The sequence below is a fragment of the Ictalurus furcatus genome, chromosome 12, assembly GCF_023375685.1.
Source record: "Ictalurus furcatus strain D&B chromosome 12, Billie_1.0, whole genome shotgun sequence".
Lineage (NCBI taxonomy): Eukaryota > Metazoa > Chordata > Actinopteri > Siluriformes > Ictaluridae > Ictalurus > Ictalurus furcatus.
Window position 1 is genome coordinate 1991636 of NC_071266.1, and position 21890 is coordinate 2013525.

General features: G+C 37.2%; 1 protein-coding gene across 4 annotated transcripts in view; it reads right to left on the reverse strand.

Moving 5' to 3' along the window:
• The window catches only part of kdm6al (lysine (K)-specific demethylase 6A, like), a 200661-nt gene that overhangs the window by 1972 nt on the left and 176799 nt on the right, over positions 1 to 21890 (reverse strand). For 3 of the 4 annotated variants that reach the window (XM_053637613.1, XM_053637614.1, XM_053637612.1), the window contains 2 exons: positions 8541 to 8711; positions 2415 to 7750 (listed from right to left, as the gene is read on the reverse strand). The exons of the other annotated variant lie outside the window; for it this stretch is intronic. In XM_053637613.1, the coding sequence (XP_053493588.1) occupies positions 7721 to 7750; positions 8541 to 8711 (201 nt within the window). In that variant the 3' untranslated portion in view covers positions 2415 to 7720. Of the gene's footprint in view, positions 1 to 2414; positions 7751 to 8540; positions 8712 to 21890 lie in introns of those variants that run through there. 4 annotated transcript variants of the gene reach the window in all.

The following is a 21890-nucleotide window of genomic DNA, read 5'->3' on the forward strand; positions in this document are numbered from 1 at the left end:
TACAAATCTCATTTTGGATTTTTTACCAGAAACTTCCGGAAAAGGCCGTTATTCCAGCTCCATAGACAATAGTGGGAAATATTGGACCCCCCTCCCCACTAACACCAATGTCCAAGTGTCCGGCTTGGTCCAGAGAATCAGGAAGTCCCACTTGGGTATGGATCCCACATGTACGCTATGTGGAATTTCCCACTGGAATTCGCAATACACACTAATGTAAAATGAGTCTAGAGGAGCAGACAGGCAAACAGAAACACTAGTTTAGATTTACTATCTCCATAGGAAATATTCTGCTCCTAACTAGTTCCGCACCATTTGACTTAGACACAGATCATACCTCAAATCACTGGGAATTCTTGAGATATGTGTGCATGATTACGTTCCTCGCCATTCCCATGTATGTTTCATGTGAAATTCCAAACGGATATTCTTGATGAAATTTCCCCCATACACACTCATTCAGAAATCTATAGTATGACCTAACAGTACATAAACTATCAACAAACAATCAGCACACTGAGGAGAATTGCATCATGGGGGATGACAATATCATCACCTCTGTGCGCAGAAATGCATTATGGGTATTTTAGTGATGTCACATACATGTTAACCCCCCAAAAGGTGAATCACATGACTACCACAACAAAGACATGTGACATCAAAACACTTGGCTCAATAAGGAGAATTGCGGTAGGGGTATTGAGACTGCTATAAAGCCTATTATATTAAAACTTCGAGTTATAGACTCAATACAGCTACCAATTTATACTCAGCAAAAAAAGAAACATCCCTTTTTCAGAAGACTGTATTTTAAAGATAATATTGTACAAAAAGGGTTTAAACAATGTTTCTCATGCTTGTTCAATACAATAACTTGGGACACTATAGAGACCTTTCTACTGACTCTGAAAAACACCAGAAGAAAGATGCCTAGGGTGCCTGCTCACCTGTGTGAACTTGCCATAGGCCTGCTGCAGGGAGGCATGAGGACTGCAGATGTGGCAAGAGCAATAAACTGCAACGTCTGTAATGTAAGATGCCTAAGACAGTGTTACAGGGAGACAGGAAGCACAGCTCATCGTCCTTGCAGTGGAAAATTACATGTAACCATGTCTCCCCAGAAGTGATTGCGAATTTGCAAATGCCTTGGTGGAAGAGTGGAGTAACATCTCACAGCAAGAACTGACAAATCTGGTGCAGTGCATGAAGATGAGATGCACTGTAAGTACTTAAAGCAGCTGGTGGCCACACCACATACTGACTGTTACTTTTGGTATTAACCCACCCCAGGGACTCATTCCATTTCTGTTCGTCAAATGTCTGTGAAACTTGTTCAGTTTCTGTCTCAGTTGTTGAATGTTTTTATGTTAATACAAATATTTATACATGTTAAGAAATTTGCTGGAAATAAAAGCAGTTGAATGTGAGAAGATGTTTCGTTTTTTGTTGAGTGTATGTCAAATTATTTATGCTTCAACAAACATATACACACATGTAGCTCCCCCTATTGACCGGCGTGTGCAGCTGAATGTCAGTGTCGAATATTACATGGGCAATCACCACTCACATTTCTTCAGAAAATGTAAAATCTGGTTCTGCTTCTTCTTCTGAAGAAGAAGATAAATATTTGCATAGGGTTTATTTATACATTTATTAAATACATTTATTAAAACTCCACATTACCTTCAGATTTCAAACTAATAACCATTTTAAACTCTTCATACCAGCTTTGTCAAGTCAACATCAAAGTTTGTCCTCAAACTTTACCTATCTAGTTATTTTTCCTCTTCTTCTGAGACAGTTCATTTCTGTATGCTACTCCCCCCATAGCTTTCAAGCTACAGCCAACAAACTCTGTAGAGAACTTCAGTCTACTCTAAGTTGCTATATCTTTTCCAACTGATCTGATTTACGGTTTTCCTGTTACGGAAGCTCAAAATGTCCAAATTTCTGATAGAATTCCATTCAAAATTTCTGACTGTTATAACTCCTTGTGCTGTCAAGCTACTTCCACCAAACCAGAAAAGTCCTTCAGGCTGTTGAGACTGATCATGCTCTATTTTCGGTAACTGCTCGGTTTTTGTGTAGTGGACGATCAAAAATACCCAAAACTCCTGTACACTTGCGCTGACTTGAATGTTCAGAGCCTGGCTCGGAATGTTTAACATTTCAAACACCAACTGTCAAATCTCTGCTTGAAACCACTCTTCTCTCCCTCTCACCCTCTCACTTATGTACACATAACAGACACTCACTCCATCCATCTATCTATCTATCTATCTATTCAACTCTACACGTATTGGCACCCTATATGTATACTTTCAGATTTGAATGGATAGATAGATAGGTAGGGTGCCAATACTTGTAGAGTTGAATAGCTAGATAGATCATTTTGGCACCCTATCTATCCAGTCAACTCTACAAGTATTGGCACCCTATCTATCTAACTACAACTACTGGCACTCTGACTTTATCTATCTATCTATCCATGTATCTAATCAACTCTACAAGTATTGGGACCCTATCTATTCAACTCTACAAATATTGGCACCCTATCTATCTAACTACAAGTATCAGCAACTTATCTATCTATCCGACTCTAGAAGTACTGGCACCCTATCTAGCTAATCAACTCTAAAAGCATTGGCTCTGTCTGTCTGTCTGTCTATCTGCCTGTCTAATCAACTCTACAGATATTGGCACCCTATCTATCTGTCTCTCTTTCTTTCTTAAAACTGTACATTGCCTTCACATTTCAAACTGATAAATATTTTAAACTTTCAGATTTGCTTTGTCTAGCCAGCATCAAAGTTTTTCCTCAAACTGTGCATAGCTAGTTATAATTATTGTTCTTCCAGACAAATGTTTGGCACGCAACCTTTCACGTTACGGACATGCTTTTGACTTTTAAGCGAACAGTCTAACAATGTTTGAACTGCGGACAAAAAAACTCTTGTGTTTTCAACCCATAGAGGATGAATGGGGAATAAAACAGGTGTCACAGCTTGGACCTTGTTCGCCTGTCATGCTCTTGTCATATATCCTCTTGTAAATCTTAGGGAGTAGACCTGGCTAAAACGCAATGTAGCTCCCCCTACTGACCGGCATATGTGGCTGCATGTCCGTGTTGAATTTTGCGCCACTCACATTTTCATCAGAAAGTGTCGAATCTAGTTCTTCTTGTTCTAGACAAAATTCTGGCATTCTGAATCTGAATTACATCTGAATTACATGTCCAAGTGTTTGGCTTGGTCCAGAGAATCAGGAAATCCCATTTGAGAATTGATTCCACATGCACGGTGCGTGGAATGTCCCATCGGGTTTCACAGTACACACAATTATATTAAAAAAAAAACAATGAGCCTAGAGAAGCAAACAGAGATTCCATTTAGATCTCTATCGGAAATCGGTGAAAGCAGTGGTCACCTTGAAGACTATCCATGGTTACATCTGTGGCATAACAGATATAACTCCAGCACTGTCAGTACAGCATTCGAGTCCCCGATGCTTTATGGGATAATGACTTGCCATTGGTCTACATTGTATCGTAGTCAATATGCCATAACTCATTAGGGACTCGGAGTGCACCGGAGTTCCACTCCTCCTGGATCGATCCTTTTGAATTTCATTCATCTACACGTTTTCTTTGACTGGCACGCAGATGTAACCGTTGTTAGCCTTGAAGACAACCTTCAACAAAAGAAACAAATTCACAAAATCTTCACCGCCCACATTTTAAACACACAAACATGATATGTAACATTTTGTCATAATATTCTGACTTTATTCTCTAAATATTGCAACACTATTCTCAAAATCTTATTGGTTTTTTTTTAACAGTTGTCCTAAAACACTGTCATAAATGAGAGACAAGGTCTGTCTGAAAAATACACTTGAAAATCTTGGCTGAATAGTTATACATGATTGTTTTTCCTACATACACCAGTTCCCTCCATCACGCTGACTTCCTCAGCGTTGGGCCTTTTTTTTTCTTCTGATTCATGGAAAAAAAATTGAAGAGTCATGTGTTGTCATACAGCCAGTCAAATCACAGAAAAAGGTGATGCAGTAAAGCAGCAGTGGAAAAGGGGAACGCCACAACTTTCAGATAGATGACACAGTGCAGGAGCCCGAAAAGGGGAGTGAGAAAGGCAGAGAGCAAGAGGGCAAGTGAGAGAAATGGTAGTGCATGAAATATCTCACTAGATGGTATTCCCTTAATTAGCAAACTGATAACATTGTCCTGTTGTATGTCCTTACATTTCCTGTTTATCTAGTGCCCCCTATAAGCCAGTTGTAGAAAATGTTCAATAAAATGTTATGATGCGATTCTGTCCAAGAACCATTTTTCAAACCTGAGTGAAATGAGTCAGGTTAAAAAAAATTACACTAACTCCTGTTTAACTTCCCACTACCTGAACCTAAGGCGAGCTTATGTGTCTGGTGGGTCTCCTTTTTCCATGTCACATCAGCCTACCACACTGATGATACAACTGCCCACCGACACAATATAGAGTATAAGCCTTTCTGTCATTTTTTTTGCAGGAACGCACAACTAATCAGCATGCAACCTTACATGATTATTCATCATGATGTTATTGCAGCAGAACATTACATGTATTGCTATATGACAGAGCCAACCCACAAGAAAAAGGAATGCTGTAATAAATACTGTGAATTCTATGAAAACAAAAAGAATCACAATACAATTTCTGATTTCAATCACAATTACAAGTTCTGAATAATAAACATGTCTTTAAGTACTCCATATAATAATTGACCATATGTTGGTTTAACTTCTTCACTGTTGTAACATCTAATCTCACATTCATATAAGATTACAGTTAGCAGGTTGTTCAGGAGCCCCTCAGTTGCTCAGTAATCAGTGTAGGTCCTGTCTACCTGTCAGCAGCTACATCTGGCTACTGGGTCTCTAATGGACTTCATTCATTAAATTAAATCTTCTGAGAAATGTAGTTTCTCCAAGACCCAAACACATGTTTCATAATCCTTTGAACAGCAGTAGCTTCCATCTGTCTCTTTGAATGATTTGAGTGATAAAGGAAGCATTATGTAAGAGAACTGTCTGTTAAATTGAATCATGTAGCATGGGGTTTATGGGATACTTGCATAGTACTAATACAACCCAAAGGTCAATGTTGCAAAGGCATCAGAGATGGTCTTGTACCTGGCATGCAGTGTAGATATCTGTGTTAGTGAACCTACAGCTACATTGTCTGCTGGGTTTCAGATCCATCTTTTAAGCATCTTGTGAAATCATGTTTGGTGCATGAGTACAGCTCAGAAATGTAAGTTACATCATTAACACATGTTGAAGTATTTAAATAAACTAATTTCTTTAACAGAGTTTCACTTATGTGATTTTGGTTTAAAAGTTAGCTACCTCATTGACGGGGCTTTCTAACTCATTCATGTTTGGCAAAAGAAAGTTTCTCTACAGGGGGTGTAAATAATACTCAATGTCCTTTGTGTGCTACTCTATGTAATAATGTTTCAGTTACATAGCTCACCTTGTTACTTGATTGTTTATATGGATTGTGTAGCTGTAATCTGTTAATTTGACAGTTCTGATACACACGTGGTGATACCAAACTGCATGAATTAACGCAGTGTTCATTTAGAGACAAAGAACATCTGCTGCTGCATTAAAATATCTGGGAATGGATGGGGGGAAATGGAAAAAAAACTATAATAATGATTAATGAATAACAAAATAGGTAAATCAACCAATTCTGAAATTTCAGCTAGTATCTTTGAACTGAAAACTTAAACATGACAAGTAGAAGATTTCTGGTGTCATAGTGAAGCTGAGCACTGACCAACCAATGAAACTTATCCATAAAGCTGCAGATAGCATACAGGTGTATCTAAAAAAACAACAACAACAGAATATTGTTCATTTTTGTCCGTAATTTAATTCAAAATGTGGAACTTTCATAATACTCTAATATTTTGATACTGGATTTTTTATTTCCATGAGCTGTAAGTCATAATGATCAAGAGTAAAACAAAAAAGGCTTGAAATATTTCACTTTGTGTAATGAATCTAGAATATATGAAAGTTCCATTTTTTGAATTAAATTACAGGGAAAAAAGGAACTTTTCCACGATATAAAATTTTTTTCAGATGCACCTGTACATCTGAATCAGACTTTCATATTTTCAATTCAACAGAAAAGGAGATTAGATGAACTGTGTTGTCCAAATATGAGTGTTATGTAGAAGAGACAATGATGAAAGGTGACTAACCACATAACAATATTGTTACGCAACTGAATGGATTCTTGACATCATAAAGTTAATAACTAACATGCACCACACCAAACATAATGTCCTGTGGTGTACCATTTTTGCATAGTACCAGAAAAAGAGCCAGCACTCATCTGTTTTTCATCTATTTTTGGATGCCAATAAATTTTCAATGCATGATTTTCAAATTTTGCAAAAATTTAGGGACCCATGTGTGTAAACCATTATTACTGAAATGCAGTCATGTAATACTGTCAATGTTCTAGCAAATGCACTCTGAATTATCGTCCTGTTCTTGACCAAACTAATAAATGTAAATATTACATTTACAATAAACATTATCAGGTATTATTTTATATGCCCAAAAGGAAATGGAAGACAAAGGCAAAAGCAGTAAAATATGACTTCGTAAACCATTAATATAACATGTGCATGGATATATTACAAACTTTTAATAACTCAATAAATTCAAACAATAAAACAATTTAATGGTTTCTGTACAATGCTTGCTAAGCAGGTTTATTTTTATATAGAAAATGCAGGAGTAGTGTTTAAATGACAAAACTCCTTCAAATTTAATGGCAGGTAATCTGGGAAAAAAATAACAGCATTCCATCAACAAATATCTTCAAGCAATAAATATGCATTTATAAATAGTGAAAATGTACATCAATATTAGAAACACGGGCACGCGTGTTTAGGAGGAGAGTCACAATTTAAACTTTATTCCTTAGTCTATGTGCAATCCATTTTCTTTGTGACTTGGCTGGTATCTTTTTTCTTCACTATTTTTCCTTTTTCTTACATAAGAAATAAAAACATTGAATGTTTTTTTATATATAGAGAGAGAGACTAATAAAACATAAAAGCAGTAAAAAAAAAAAAAAAAAAAAAAAAAATCTGATCACCTAAATCTTCACATAATAATTTTTAGTGGTAAAATTGCTATTTCTCATACAAAAAGACCAGCTAGGCTAGTGTCCCTCATGTAAGGGACACCCTTTTAGACACAAAGAATAAAGGATTGTGTATCAGCTCATTAACAAAGTACGAAAAGGAAAATGGGGGGGCGGATTTCTCAAGTCAGTAGTCTTGTGACTATGCCAGCTGTTCATACAATATATACAAAACATTTCCCCTGTGTTTTGTTTTAATTTCTCTGGAGAAGCAGAGCCGAGCCGTATAGGAGAGAGCCGTCCTGCGAGAAGTGCTTCCACTACTGCCCCCAGTAGGCCAACATGATGTGCTGCACTTTAACAACATGTTGCATAGACACACACAGCTGCTTCAGTGGGCAGCCCTGGGCGGTCACTATGGATACCGGCCATGCACCGCACAGCCTTGACTTTCCTGAATATCAGAAATGGTCCTTTTTTCCTTTTTTTTTTTTTTTTTTTTTTTTTTAAAGTTCCTGTAATGTGATATTGTTCACAACTACAGAGTCCTAATGTCAAGATGAAGATGAATGCAGGGGAGGAGCCTAAAAAACAGAAAAAGGTGTTATAGTGTTTTCCCTACTCCCCAAAATGGAAAAAGGGTCACTCAAAATCTACAGAACGACCTGATCAAAAATGTAATTTTCTAGCTACACAAATGCATGAATATGTGTTGTGTATAGGGGTGATCAGCATTATCAATTTAAAATACTGAAATCTGCCTATAATGCAGTTGACAAAACTGCAAAGGCAAATAAAGCATTTGCACTGCACATTCAGAATGCTTTAAGGCTGGTTTATTTTGGCACTAAGTATCATGTGAACAGCACAAAAAACAGCTCAAATGCAAAAAAAAAAGAAAGCAAAAAGCTGTCTTAGATGCCACTGGACTGATCCATAGCACAGCACTTCTTGTTCAATTGTTTCACTTAAGCAGTTTACATGCCTGCTCAAAAAGTCTAAATTCCTTATGTCACGCCTTATGTTTAAAAAATATTAGAGTAACTGGTTTGATTTAATTAAGATGAGTATTTCAGTACTCCTTTCACTTGCATTCCCATAAAAATGTGCCTACTAATTATATATATATATATATATATATATATATATATATATATATATAAATAATATTTTACCATCCAAACTTTGGAAAATATCAGGATGTAAACAGTTCATATATTTTTGCATAAATGTGAATGGTAAGCTAAACAGGACCTGGTCTCAGGAGTAAATTTCAGCCAATTAGAAAAACTAAATGCAGTATTATGTATTAAGTGTTATATTTTCATTAAGTATTATGAAGTATTCATATTAAGTATTATGAAGTGGACTTACTAATGAAAACTGGTCATAGACCTGCATGAGGTCCTCCATCCTGTACTGTTCTAGCACCACAAAACCATCCAGGTCATTGCTGCCTTTGCGTGCACAGTCCTGGCAGTGAACCACAAATGTCTTCCTGGAGTAGCTCTCACTCGTGACAAAGAGAAGATTGAAAACTTCAACCTAAAAATTTTCAGCTTTATTATTATTTCAGATCACAGTTGCACTGAATGAAAAGTTCAAAAACACGATAAATTAAAAACAATGCATAAATAGAGCCACAAGAAGCAATCATCAGGGTCCAAGCACCTTCAGCAAATATCACCGCCAGATCTTGTCAAGTTATATAGAAAAATAAAAAGTCCATAGATTAAAATACTTATCAGATTTTGTGATGATTGCTTGATATTAGTTGTATGAAATGTCAGCTGAAACCTGCTTGGCTGAAGACAGGCATGTTTTTTAAAGTAACCTAATTTTTTTTTAATTTTTTTAAAATTTTTTTAAAAAAAAATTCAGTTATAGATTAGTAGAATGATGCAGCACACCAAATTTGAGCTCAATTGGACTTTTGGTTCCTGAGAAACAATCCGACATCGGTACCCAGGGGCGTCGCTAGGGCTAATCAATTGGGGCTTGAGCCCCAAATTATTTTATTCTAGCCCTGAAGGCCTTTTGCCTGGAAAGTTTGGTGGAAATGTGATAGGAATTAATGTGATAGGAATTATTTGTTTAAACTTAGTATGGTGCTGTTTACAGTACGGGATGCTGACTGCTAACATCTCTCACACTCGCTTTCTCGCTCCTCCAAAGACCAGCATGACTTCAGTTAAAAAAAAAAATGCAGTCAGTGCAGTACAGAGTAGACATTCCATTGAGAGGCAATGACGAGTCAAAAAAAGAATGAAACGAGATTTCGGTCTTTTTGGCAGAACACAAAGAAAGGTAACTTTTAGCTGTTCTGAAACTGTATCCAAACAGACATTACTGCGAGCGAGAACGAACACACACACGCTTGAAAGTTTGTAGCATTTTTTTACTACATTTCTGTGTAAATATGACCTAAAACATAATCAGATTTTCACAAAAGTCCTAAAAAGGAGATAAAGAGAACCCAATTAAACAAATGAGACAAAAATATTATACTTGGTCATTTATTTATTGAGGAAAATGATAAAATATTACATATCTGTGAGTGGCAAAAGTATATTAACCTTTGCTTTCAGTATCTGGTGTTGTGCAGCAATAACTGCAACTAAGCATTTCTGCTAACTGTTGAGCAGTCCTGCACATTGGCTTGGAGGAATTTTAGCTTCAACTCTGGGATGTTGGTGGGTTTCATCATATGAATTGCTTGAATATGCTCGTATACTTCAGAATTCATTGTTCTATCAATGATGGCAAGTCGTCCCAGCTCAGATGCAGCAAAATGGGTCCAAACGATGATAAGGTTCTTATGCTGGCATGCATTGTCTTCCTTTCTCCAAACATAACGCTTCTCAAAATAGAACCAAAAATTCTACTTTGATCTCATCCATCCATGAAACATTTTTCCAATAGCCTTCTGGCTTGTCCATGTAATCTTTAGTAAAATGCAGATGGGCAGCAATCTCCTTTGTTCGTGCCATGATACACGTCCACAAACATGTGTTGTGAAGATCAGACTCCGATAGATCCCTGTTCTTTAAATAAAACAGGGTGCTCACTCACATCTGATGGTCATCCCATTGATTGCAAACACCTGAAATTTCACATTCAAATTAACTGCTAATCCTAGAGGTTCACATTGTTTTGTAACTCACAGAAATGTAATATTGGATCATTTTCCTCAATAAATAAATGATCAAGTATAATATTTTTGTATAATTTAATTGGGTTCTCTTTGTATACATTTAGGACAAATCTTATTATGTTTTAGGTCATATTTATGCAGATACATAGAAAAGTCTAAAGGGTGGGTAAACTTTCAAGCACTACTCTATATACGTAGATGCCTCATTGGCAACGTTTTCTTAATACTGCAATTCGTCACCATTTGCCATATTGAACGGCCAAGATCTGCCAGTTAACGCATGAGTGAATTGACATGCAGCATACAACAGAATCAACAGTCTTTTCACAAGATTTAGTTTATCATTGACTGTTGCATCTACAGTATATTAAACAGATTTAATATAGCCTGATGGTTTTTCATGAAGGTGGTTGGACTAGTGACAACACTGGGTAAACATACACACACACAAACACAACAGCACACAGTGCTGTGAAAAAGTATTTGCCCCATTCTGATTTCTTCTGTTTTTGTGTATATCTCACACAATATTGTTTCAGAAATTAAAACAAAATCTAAGATAAAACAAAGGCAACCTGAGTAAACACAAAATACAGTTTTGTGTTAAAAGTTGTCCAATATCAACTGGGCCTGTGTGAAAATGTATTTGCCCCCGTAGTTACTAATTCCACAAATCTATTAAACTTCATTCATAATTGGGTTCAGCTGGACTAGACACAACCAGGCCTAATTACTGCTAGCCCTGTTCAATCAAATCAACACTTAAATAGAACTTTTTCAACAGCATGAAGTTGGTTAAAGGTCTTTCCCAGTTACACACCAAAATGGAAAGAAATTCCAGAAATGATGAGGAAGAAGGTGATTGAAATACATCAGTCTGGGAAGGGTTACAAAGCTATTTCAAAGGCTCTGGGACTCCAGAGAACCACAGTAACCATCTCCAAATGGAAAAAACTCTGCAAAGTAGTGAACCTTCCCAGAAGTGGCCGACCTTCCAAAATTCCTCCAAGAGCACAGAACTACTCATCCAGAAAGTCACAAAAGAGCCAAGGACAACATGAAAAGACATACAGGCCTCTATTGCATCAATAAAGGTCACTGTTCATGACTCCAATATCAGAAAGATACTGGGCAAAAATGGCATCAATGCCAAAACACACGTTGATGATCCTCAAGCCTTTTGGGAGAATGCTCTGTGGACTTAGGAGTCGAAAGTGGAACTGTTTGGAACGCAGAGGTTCTGTTACTGTCGTATCTGCATCTGTCTTAAACCAAACACAGAATTCCACAAAAAACATCATACCTATGGTCAAGCATGGTGGTGGAAGTGTGATGGTGTGGGGTGTGGGGATGCTTTGCTGTTTCAGGGCCTGAGCAGCTTGCAATAATTGCGGGAAACATGAATTCTGCTCTCTACCAGAAAATCCTAGAATGTCCGGTTTTCAGTCCGTAAATTGAAACTCAAGTGCAACTGGGTTATGCAGCAAGACAATGATCCAAAGGACAGGAGTAAATCCTAGTCCTAGAAGTAAGTGAAAGACTATTATTCAGTTATCAGAATTATTTGTTTGCAATTATTGCTGTTAAAGGTGGCACAACCAGGTTTTAAGTTTAATGGGGAAATTAGTTTTTCACACTGGTGATAGGTGTTTCATAAATAAAAATAAAAAATAAATAAAAAAATAAAAAAAACTGATCTCCAGTTATCGGAAGTGTCTGGTTGCAGTTATTGCTGCAAAAGATGGCACAACCAGATTTTTAGTTTAATGGGGCAACAATTAGGTTTTCACATGGGTGATAGGTGTTGGGTAACTTCTTTTTGCTTCAGTAAAATAAATAAATAAATAAAACTTGTGTTTACTCAGGTTGCCTTTATTTTATGTTGTACTTCATTTGAATATGTAAAACTATTTAGTATGAGGCACACACAAAAACAAGATATACACAAAAACATAAGAAATCAGCACTATATATATATATATATATATATATATATATATATATATATATATATATATATATATATAATCATGATTATTTTGGTCAATTTTGAGATCATGATCATTAAACATGATTTTCTGTGGATATCCTTGAATATAATTCAACTGAAAAAAATCTGTATAAGAATATAAAAACAAAATTAAATAAACTGTTTATATATACATATATGTAGTTAAATAATGTAAAAATAAAAATAAATTAGATCACTATGCCTCGATGCACTAACGCTTGTTTTCTTGTTCTTGCAAACAGTCTTTTTTTTTTTACATTACTTTCCTTACTTATTTGAACTATGGATAGCCACTTACATTCGGTTTTTTATGCTTTTGCACAAAACTTCTGTATTTTTGCACATCTCTTTTTACTGTATTGATGTTTTTACGAATTTTAGTTTTTACCGTATTGATGTTGATGTGACTGCGAAGTTTAGTATATTTCCCATGTTTTTGTGCTTTCTTTGTGTTTTCTTCTACACTAATCTTCGTCATTGCTGTTGAAGTTAGCAGTAATTATTTTTTTCGTTTTTTGGACTCTGCACTGGGAGACCCATTCGGCCACAGCTCCAGTGTGTATACTAGGGAGCAGCTGTTCACACTGAGCAACACCAGTTAATTCCTACAGAAAGACTGGTGATCCCCGAGGAAATTATAAGGAGAAGGACAAGGGGAAGCAGAGCTGGACTTAAACGCCAGGAGAGAAAAAGACAGTACAAACCATTCATCCCACCTGTTATTATATGGAACGCGAGACCTCTCTGCAATAAGATGGAAGAGCTAATGGCACTAACCAGGCTGCAGAGAGAGTACCGGGAGTGTAGCATCATGTGCTTCACGGAGACGTGGTTGAATGAACTCAGTACGGACTCACTGGTTACACTGGACGGATGAGTGTGAGAGTGGACGGGAGAGCAATTGGCATATTACCTGCCAAGGGAGTTCTCACACGTCACCGCGATAACTGTCTACACCCCCCCCCCCGGCTGATGCTACAGTGGCATGTGAGCTCCTACACAGTGTTGTGTTACAGTTGCAGACACCGCACCCACAGTCCCTCCTCCTCATCTCCGGGGACTTTAATTATGCTTCCTTGTCCTCAACTCTCCCCACGTTACCCAGTATGTTAAATAAAACATTGGATCTGCTGTATATAAACACAAAGGATGCATACAGCTCTTCACCCCTTACCCCGCTCGGCTGCTCAGATCACAACCTGGTCACAACCTGGCCAAATCACATCTGTTGCCTGTTTACATAAATTTAGTGAATAAACAACCTCCAACCACATGGTATGTGAGAAAATGGTCTGAGGGGACTAGTGAGGCAATAAGAGACTGTTTTGAGACCACGGACTGGGAAATGCCTATGAAGAAGGTTCTGTGTTTTTCCAACAACAAACCCTGGGTGACTCCTGAGTTCAAAGCCCTGCTGAATGAAAAAAAGAGACTTTTAGACTGGGGGACAAAGAAGAGCTGAGGAGGGTTCAAAAACAGCTCAGAGGGGAGATAAGGAAATGAAAAGACAGCTACAAGAAAAAGTTGGAGGAACGCCTTTAACAGAACAACACAAGGGAGGTCTGGAGGGGACTGAAAACAATTTCTGGTCACAATAAAGACAGTGGGAGGGGCCTTGTATCCAGTGACCAAGACAGGGCAAATGAATTAAATCTGTTTTTCAACAGATTTGATACGGCACCATCCCCCCCAATCAGACTCAAGCTTTCCCTCTTGGGCTATTGTGCATCCTCCAACAGGGATTCAGAGACATGAGCATCACCCAATTCACACCTAAGGGCTTCTGAGATTTCAGCATCACCCAATTTACAACTCTCCACTGCTTTCCATCCCTCACTCATGGAGGTTTCATACCCCTCCCCTCATCCGAGGGCCGGTGTGGGTACAGCTTTTCATTCCAACCAAGCAGAAGCCACACCTGAGTCTATTGAAAGCCAAGATCAACTGATTAAACAGGAATCAGGTGTGGCTCCTGCTTGGTTGGAATGAAAACCTGCACCCACACCGGCCCTCGGATGAGGGGAGGGGTGTGAAACCTCCACGAGTGAGGGATGGAGAGCAGTGGAGAGGTGTGAATTGGGTGATGCTGATATCATTAAACCTGCACCCACACCGGCCGTTTCTGGATACAACTGGACATCCCTGCTCTAGAGGCTGCTGTGTGTGAAAATCCCAGGAGACCAGCAGTTTCTGAAGTACTCAAACCAGTCCATCTGGCACCAACAACCATGCCACAATCAAAGTCACAGAGATCACAATTTTTCTTCCTGGAGCTCTTGACCTGTATCTGCATGATTGTTTGCACTGCACTGCTGCCATGATTGTCTGATTAGTTAACTGCATGAATGTGCAGGTATTCCTAATAAAGTGCATGGTGAGTGTATATGCACCAAACCAAATTTCAGCTCAATAGAACTTATGGTTCATGCAAAAAAAGTTATTTGAACATAGCCACACCCCAATGTATAGCTGTGCACCAACCTTTGCATATGAATACAATTTTCCTGTTTTGACCTCCCAGGTTTCAAGCAAAAAGTTGATGCTGTTTGAGGAGATTAGGCTCCGCCTCATAAGAATTGATTGTCATGTGATGGCGATAATGTTTACAAATGTCAACATGTTTTTGATCATGAGGTTTACTGAGATACTGAGGTTTCCACAATGCTGAGTAGTTTGACACCAACTTTTGAAGATAAGTCAAAATGGACTAGTTTGAAAAAAGTAGGTTTTTCATATTACGCAATTTAGCTCAAAATCTAACTGTGCAGAGCTAATCTGTTCCTGAGCCTTTTTTGTTTGGGAGAATCCAAGGAATCAGAGAAAAAAAGAATCTGCTGGGTCCAAGCACTCCATGCAAAAAAGTGCCCCCAGTGTGCAGTTCTTGCCAAGGTACACAGAACAATAAAGAGCCCATACATGAACATACTTATCAGGTTTTTCAGGGATGATAAAAACAGTTAAAGATTAGCAGATCAATGCAGCACACAAAATTTTAACCAAATTGGACTTTTGGTTCCAAAGAAACAGCTATTTGAACATAACTTCAAACTATTTAAACTGAACTTACATGGACAGCAATAATCTAGTTATTGACCTTATTCTGAATAAGACAATATCGTGATTAAGGTGTTTACATGAGTCACTTTTAGAATACTCCGTTCATGTTCCCGTTTTACATGTTATAGAACATAGATTGATTAATGGCACACGTCATTACGTCCCCACGCCACACCGTCCGACGTTCCCTCCATAATTTCACGTATCAACATACAGTTCGTCTTTGTTACGGTACCGTATACAGTTTTGGGTGTTTCATTTTTAATTTTACGAAAGCTTCAAGTGCAGTTAATTATTTGTCATGCTATACGTGCTAATAAACGACTGCTTGAAGCCGTGGGCTGCATCCGAACCCGCATACTTACCTACTATATATTAGCTGAGATACATGTATTTCACCTACTATATAGTAGGTAAATACACGGTTTCGGACGCAGCTGTGCTCTCTTGTTTGCCATCAAATGGTTGAGCACTGCCATGTGTGATCGTGTCCTGCCGCAAAATGCAGTGAAAACTCCCACATGACATTAATAGTGTGATTAAGGTGTGTACATGCCTGTAATGCATGTCTTAAATCAATTTGTGTTTACTTCGAGTATGACTTTAGTCGGATTAAGGTAATAAAAAATTGCTGTTTACATGGTAGTTTCTTAATCAGAATATTGTCTTAATCAGCTTAATATTGGATTATTGTTGTCCATGAAAACGTACTGACTGTCAAATGCCTGCTAAAATCTGCTACATGGCCAACGGTGGCCATGTTTTTTCAGTAATTAGGGATCATGAAAAATACACGTGCAGATTAGAACATAGATGCACCCTACCAAATTCCAGGTTGATTGGCCTTACAGTTCATGAGAAACTGCTATTGGAACCTAAACTCTGCCCCCTTTGTATGACCACACCAAAACCTTCGCACATGTCCTCAGAACCTTGTACTGAACTTTGTTTTGGTGTTGATTCAAATACATATGACCAATCATTAATTATAGCTATTTGAGTAAACCAGCTCTGCCTCCTTAGAATAGCTTGATATGTAATGGCTATACTGTTTCTAAAATGTCAACATGTTTTTGATAATTACTTAGCTTCACACTCTCCAGAGTAGTTTGACATCAATTTTGTAAAGATTAGCCCAAAATCCTATGAGTAGTTCACAAAAGTAGGTTTTGCATGTTAGGCAAATCATCGTGATTTTGAGTGGGCTAAACTGTACAAAAGGCAACTTTATATAGTTTTAGTAATAGAATCAAGCTAGAAAATAAATTCATTTCTGCTCCTTATTTTCAAAACTGATATGCTTGTTTTTTTTGGGCAAAAATATGAATATTTTCACGTAGTTTATGAAATACTCAAACCAGCCCTTCTGGTACAAACAATCATGTTATGGTCAAAATCACTGAGATCACATTTTTTCCCCATTTTGATGACTGATGTGAAAATTACTTGAAGCTGCTGGCCCATATCTTCATGACTTTACGCATTGCACTGCTACCACATGATTGGCTGATTAGATAATTGCATGAATGTGTAGGTGTACTGGTGTTCCTATTAAAGTGTTCGGTGAGTGTACATGTACTTAGACTCCCATCTCTCACTCTTACACGCAAGAAAAAAGCCTAGCATGTGTCACCTTCCTATGTAAAACGGTTGAGGAGATCTGCAAGTAGAGTCCTCTTTAAGCCCATTGTTATGATATTTCAGTTGTGGCCACAGTGTGTCCTAGTGACTATAAAGTTTGTAGAAGTTAGACTTTCATTTTTATTCAGCAGATGCAGCCTTTTCAGTACATACATGCAGTGGCTTAAAATTTACATTTAAAGTTAGAGTTTACATTTAAAGTTTAAAATGTATACATGTACCTGGAAAGTTTCACAAAATAAACCCACAGCAACAAAAATGCAATAATTTATTGATAACAAATAATCATTCTTCAGACAAGCATTGTGGTTCTTCAGCAACATTTAGCGGAATGGTTGCCAAGCAACACACAGCACTGTACTGTAATTATAAATGCTTTATACTCTGTTATACTCCAGTCCAATGGATGACGTTATTGCAACTTTCAGCTTGATCTCAACCACCATTATAGAAAGAGGAAGAGCTTCATCATATTTCTGTGTGCCACATTTGACCATGTAACAGAATGGGTAAAGTGAGCTAGCGAAAACAAAACATTTAACATTGTAGTCTGGTATATTATGTTATGTCACTGCACTGCCGAAATGATGAATATTTAAAAGAAAACATGGCTGTTGAATAACAGACGGTTTCTTAGGGGTTTTTCGTCTGCCGGTTGTATTTAGGCTTCAAAATTCATAAACATTTCTGAAGATTATCTTGAAGAACAAAACCTGTAATAATCATACACTTTTGTAGGTCACAGAGCTTACTTTCTGCAATAATCCAAAAGCCAATGGAAAAATCCTATTGGTTTTTGTTGAGGAAACCAGGTTGATGCTAACTTCTGGGCTGGCCTACAAAAATACATAATTTTTGCTTCACTCTATATTTTTACAAACGATACGCTTGCAAAAATAATTATTGAGGGTCACACTGCTGAGTAGTTTGACACCCAAATTGCAAAGATAGGAAAAAAATCGTAGGACAAGTTCTCAAAAGTAGGTTTTGCATATTATGCAAATTCGCAAAAAATCTAAGTGAACAAAGCTAAATGGTTCTTGAGGCTTTTCCCCCTGTGAGAACCCAAGGAATACGTAGCAAAAAGAATTTTTCACTGTACGACTTACGGTATTGGAGATATGAGCCAAACATGAAACGCGTCACAATAGTGCCACCATTAAGCCAATCTGGCTCATCTCTCTTGCCTGAGTAGCAGGATGGAATACTATGTACTGACCAAGTTGCATATCTGTACGACCTATGGTTTGGTCTGCACGATCAGTTTAAGTAGAGAGAAAAATAATAATGAGAAGAAGAACCCCCCCCCCCAAAAAAAAAACTGGGGTTCCATCATGTGGACCCTGTGAGGGCTCTATGGTAACAATTTTTTTTAGGAGCACTTGTGCTCCTAATTACAAAAATTTAGGAACACGGTTGGATTTTTTTTTTTTTTTTTTTTTTTTTTAGGGATGGTAACGATAACGTGCCACAATATAACACACAAGTAGGCATGAGAAAACTTGAGCTTGTCAATTATGACAGAATTTAGGAACATAGTGTGAGCCATGACAAATTAATTTACCTTCTGATAAACTAAATGTAATATTTTCAGTTCATTTTACAGGCTGTATGCAAAAAACAACAACCGTTAACCTGTTCCACCTTGTAAACAAGTACAATAAAACTCAATGTTCAGTCTTTGAAGTCTGTACCTCTTAAATATATTTAAAGCTACACTTTTGGTTCTGGGCTGGAGTCAGTTCTCAAAGCTACTCTGCATATATTGAGTATATATCTGAATAATCTCATATAGGATGTGATTGGGTGAGTTCATTTACCCGTCAGATCCAAATCGCTTTAGTTTAATGGTGTTCATTAGGGATGCGCCGATCAGGAATTTTACGACCAAAACCAATCCAAATACCAATTTTTTTTTGCTTAAGCTTTAATCAGGAGGTCTGTCATAAACAGTTAAATGTAAGCTCTCTGCTCATGGTCACTGTTAATTGAATTAAAATAATAGCAATGAGAAATACTGTTGGTTAATTGATAAATAAACATAAAATATTTATCTTTAAATATCTTAAACAATAAAGAGTCCTAATTAAAAGTAGACTAATACCAGCATGATACATATTAGGAAAAAGAAGGCTAATAGCCTTCTAAGGAGATAGCCTACTAAGCTTAATGTCAAATTTATATTAAATGCAGCCCATAGTAATTAAACATCATTTCATTTCTCATTTTATTTACATTTTATGAAGTTATAATATCTGTTTTTCATATTAAATGATTTATTTATAACTAAGCACATTTTCTGTTTTTACATTTTATTAGTTTTGTTTGTTTGTTTATAAGTTGTTAATTTTAGATCGGTTCCCCCAGTACAGTGTTGCCATGTCTGCTGATAATATTGTGTTTTTGGGGGGATTAAATCAAAACATGGAAACTGGGGTTGACTTTTCTAGTGATATTTGGCAACCGTGATCTTAAATGAAGTGTCTATTAGGGTTGGTGAAGGGAGAGCAGCAGCATACTTTATGTTTACAGACTGAACAGTTGCTACTTTTAATTATGATTGGTGAGGAATTATTTAATAAAGAAATCTGAATTAAAACCCACCTTGTAGCATTAGCATTATTATTAATTTATTCGTGCCTGACACCGCTGTGGCTACACGAGCACGTCACAGTCGCAGGTGCAGGTCATTTTGCGTGATCAATAAAAGATGGCGGTTTGTGAGATCGGCAAGTTGGGAGAAGCAGATGATGTACTGTGTTACTTGTGTCATCATAATGGCTTCTTTGCAGTAGTTGCACACTTGTTCGGTTGACTGAGGTGATGAAAAGCAATGTGAAAGTAACTGTTGCGCGGTGTAGTTGCACTTGGAGCTTTTATTCCAATTGTATTATACATCTCCGAACAGGTCACTCATACCGGTGTGCCTAAATAATTTTTCACAGTCGCACAAAGTACATTTCAGTCACAAATGCGAGTGAAATGGTCACACTGTAGAGCCCTGAACAGTCTTAGTAAATATCTCCCCCAGTGACCAGTCCTTGTGAATATATAGCTGTGCCCAAAAGTTTGCATACCCATTGTAGAATCTGCTAAATCATAATACTGTTAAGAAAATAAGAGGGATCATAAAAATCCCATGTTGTTTTCTATTTAGTACTGTCTTGAATAAGCTATTTCACATAACAGATGTTTACATGTAGTCCACAAGACAAGATAATAGTGGAATTTATAAAAAATTACCCCGTTCAAAAGTTTACATACCCTTGAGTCTTAATACTGTGTATCTTTACCTGGATGATCCATGACTGTTTTGTTTGTGATAGTTGTTCATGAGTCCCTTGTTTGTCCTGAGCAGTTAAACTGCCCACTGTTTTTCAGAAAAATCCTCCAGGTCCTGCATATTCTTTGCTTTTCCAGCATCTTCTGCATATTTGACCCCTTTCCAACAGTGGCTATATGATGTTCAGAACCATCTTTTCACACTGAGGACAACTAAGGGACTCGTACACGACTATTACAAAAGGTGCAAACATTCACTGATACTCAAGAAGGCAACATGATACATTAAGAGCCAGGGGGGTGTAAACTTTTGAACAGGATGATCAGTGTAAATTGTTATTATTTTTGTCTTCTGGGAGACATGTACCTATCTTATTTAGCGTCTGAAGGGCAGTACTAAACGAAAAAAAAAAGATCTTTAAACAAAATAATAATTTACACTGATCAATCTTTAAAAAAAACAGTCGTGGATGATGCAAGTAACGACACACAGTATTAAGAATCAAGTGTATATAAACTTTTGACAGGAGTAATTTTTATAAATTCAGCTATTATCTTGTCTTGTGTACTACATGTAAACATCTGTTATGTGAAATAGCTTATTCAGGACAGTACTAACTAAAAAAATAACATGGGATTTTTATGATTCATCTTATTTTGTTAACAGTATTAAGATTTAGCAGATTCTACAAGGGGTATGCAAACTTTTGGGCACAACTGTACATAGAACAAAAAGAAACCATACATGAACATACAGTGATGTGAAAAAGTACTGATTTCTTCTGTTTTTCTGTATATCTCATACTAAATAGTTTTAGCTCTTCAAATGAAATACAACATAAAACAAAGGCAACCTGAGTAAACGCACAATACAGTTTTTATTTATTTATTTTTTATTTTTATTTATGAAACACCTATCACCAGTGTGAAAAACTAATTTCCCCATTAAACTTAAAACCTGGTTGTGCCACCTTTAACAGCAATAATTGCAATCAAATACTTCTGATAACTGAATAATAGTCTTTCACTTACTTCTAGGACTAGGACTTACTCCTGAGCTTTGAATCACTGCCTTGCTGCATAATCCAGTTGCGCTTGAGTTTCAACCTACGGACTGAAGACCGGACATTCTCCTTTAGGATTTTCTGGTAGAGAGCAGAATTCATAATTCCCTCAAATTATTGCAAGTTGCCCAGGCCCTGAAGCAGCAAAGCATCCACACACCATGGTGTTCTTTTTGTGGAATTCTGTGTTTGGTTTATGTAATGGGACCCGTCTTACAAACGGTTCCACTTTCAACTCATCAATTCACAGAACATTCTCCCAAAAGGTTGGAGGATAATCAAGGCCATTTTTCCCCAGTGTTTTTCTGATAGTGGAATCATGAACAGTGACCTTTATTCATGCAATAGAGGCCTGAAGTTCCTTTGATGTTGTCCTTGACTCTTTTATGACCTGCTGGATGAGTAGTTGCTGGGAAGGTTCACTACTGTGCAGAGTTTTCCCATTTGGATATAACGGCTCTCACTGTAGTTGTTTGGAGTCCCAGAACCTTTGAAATAGCTTTGAAACTGTTCCC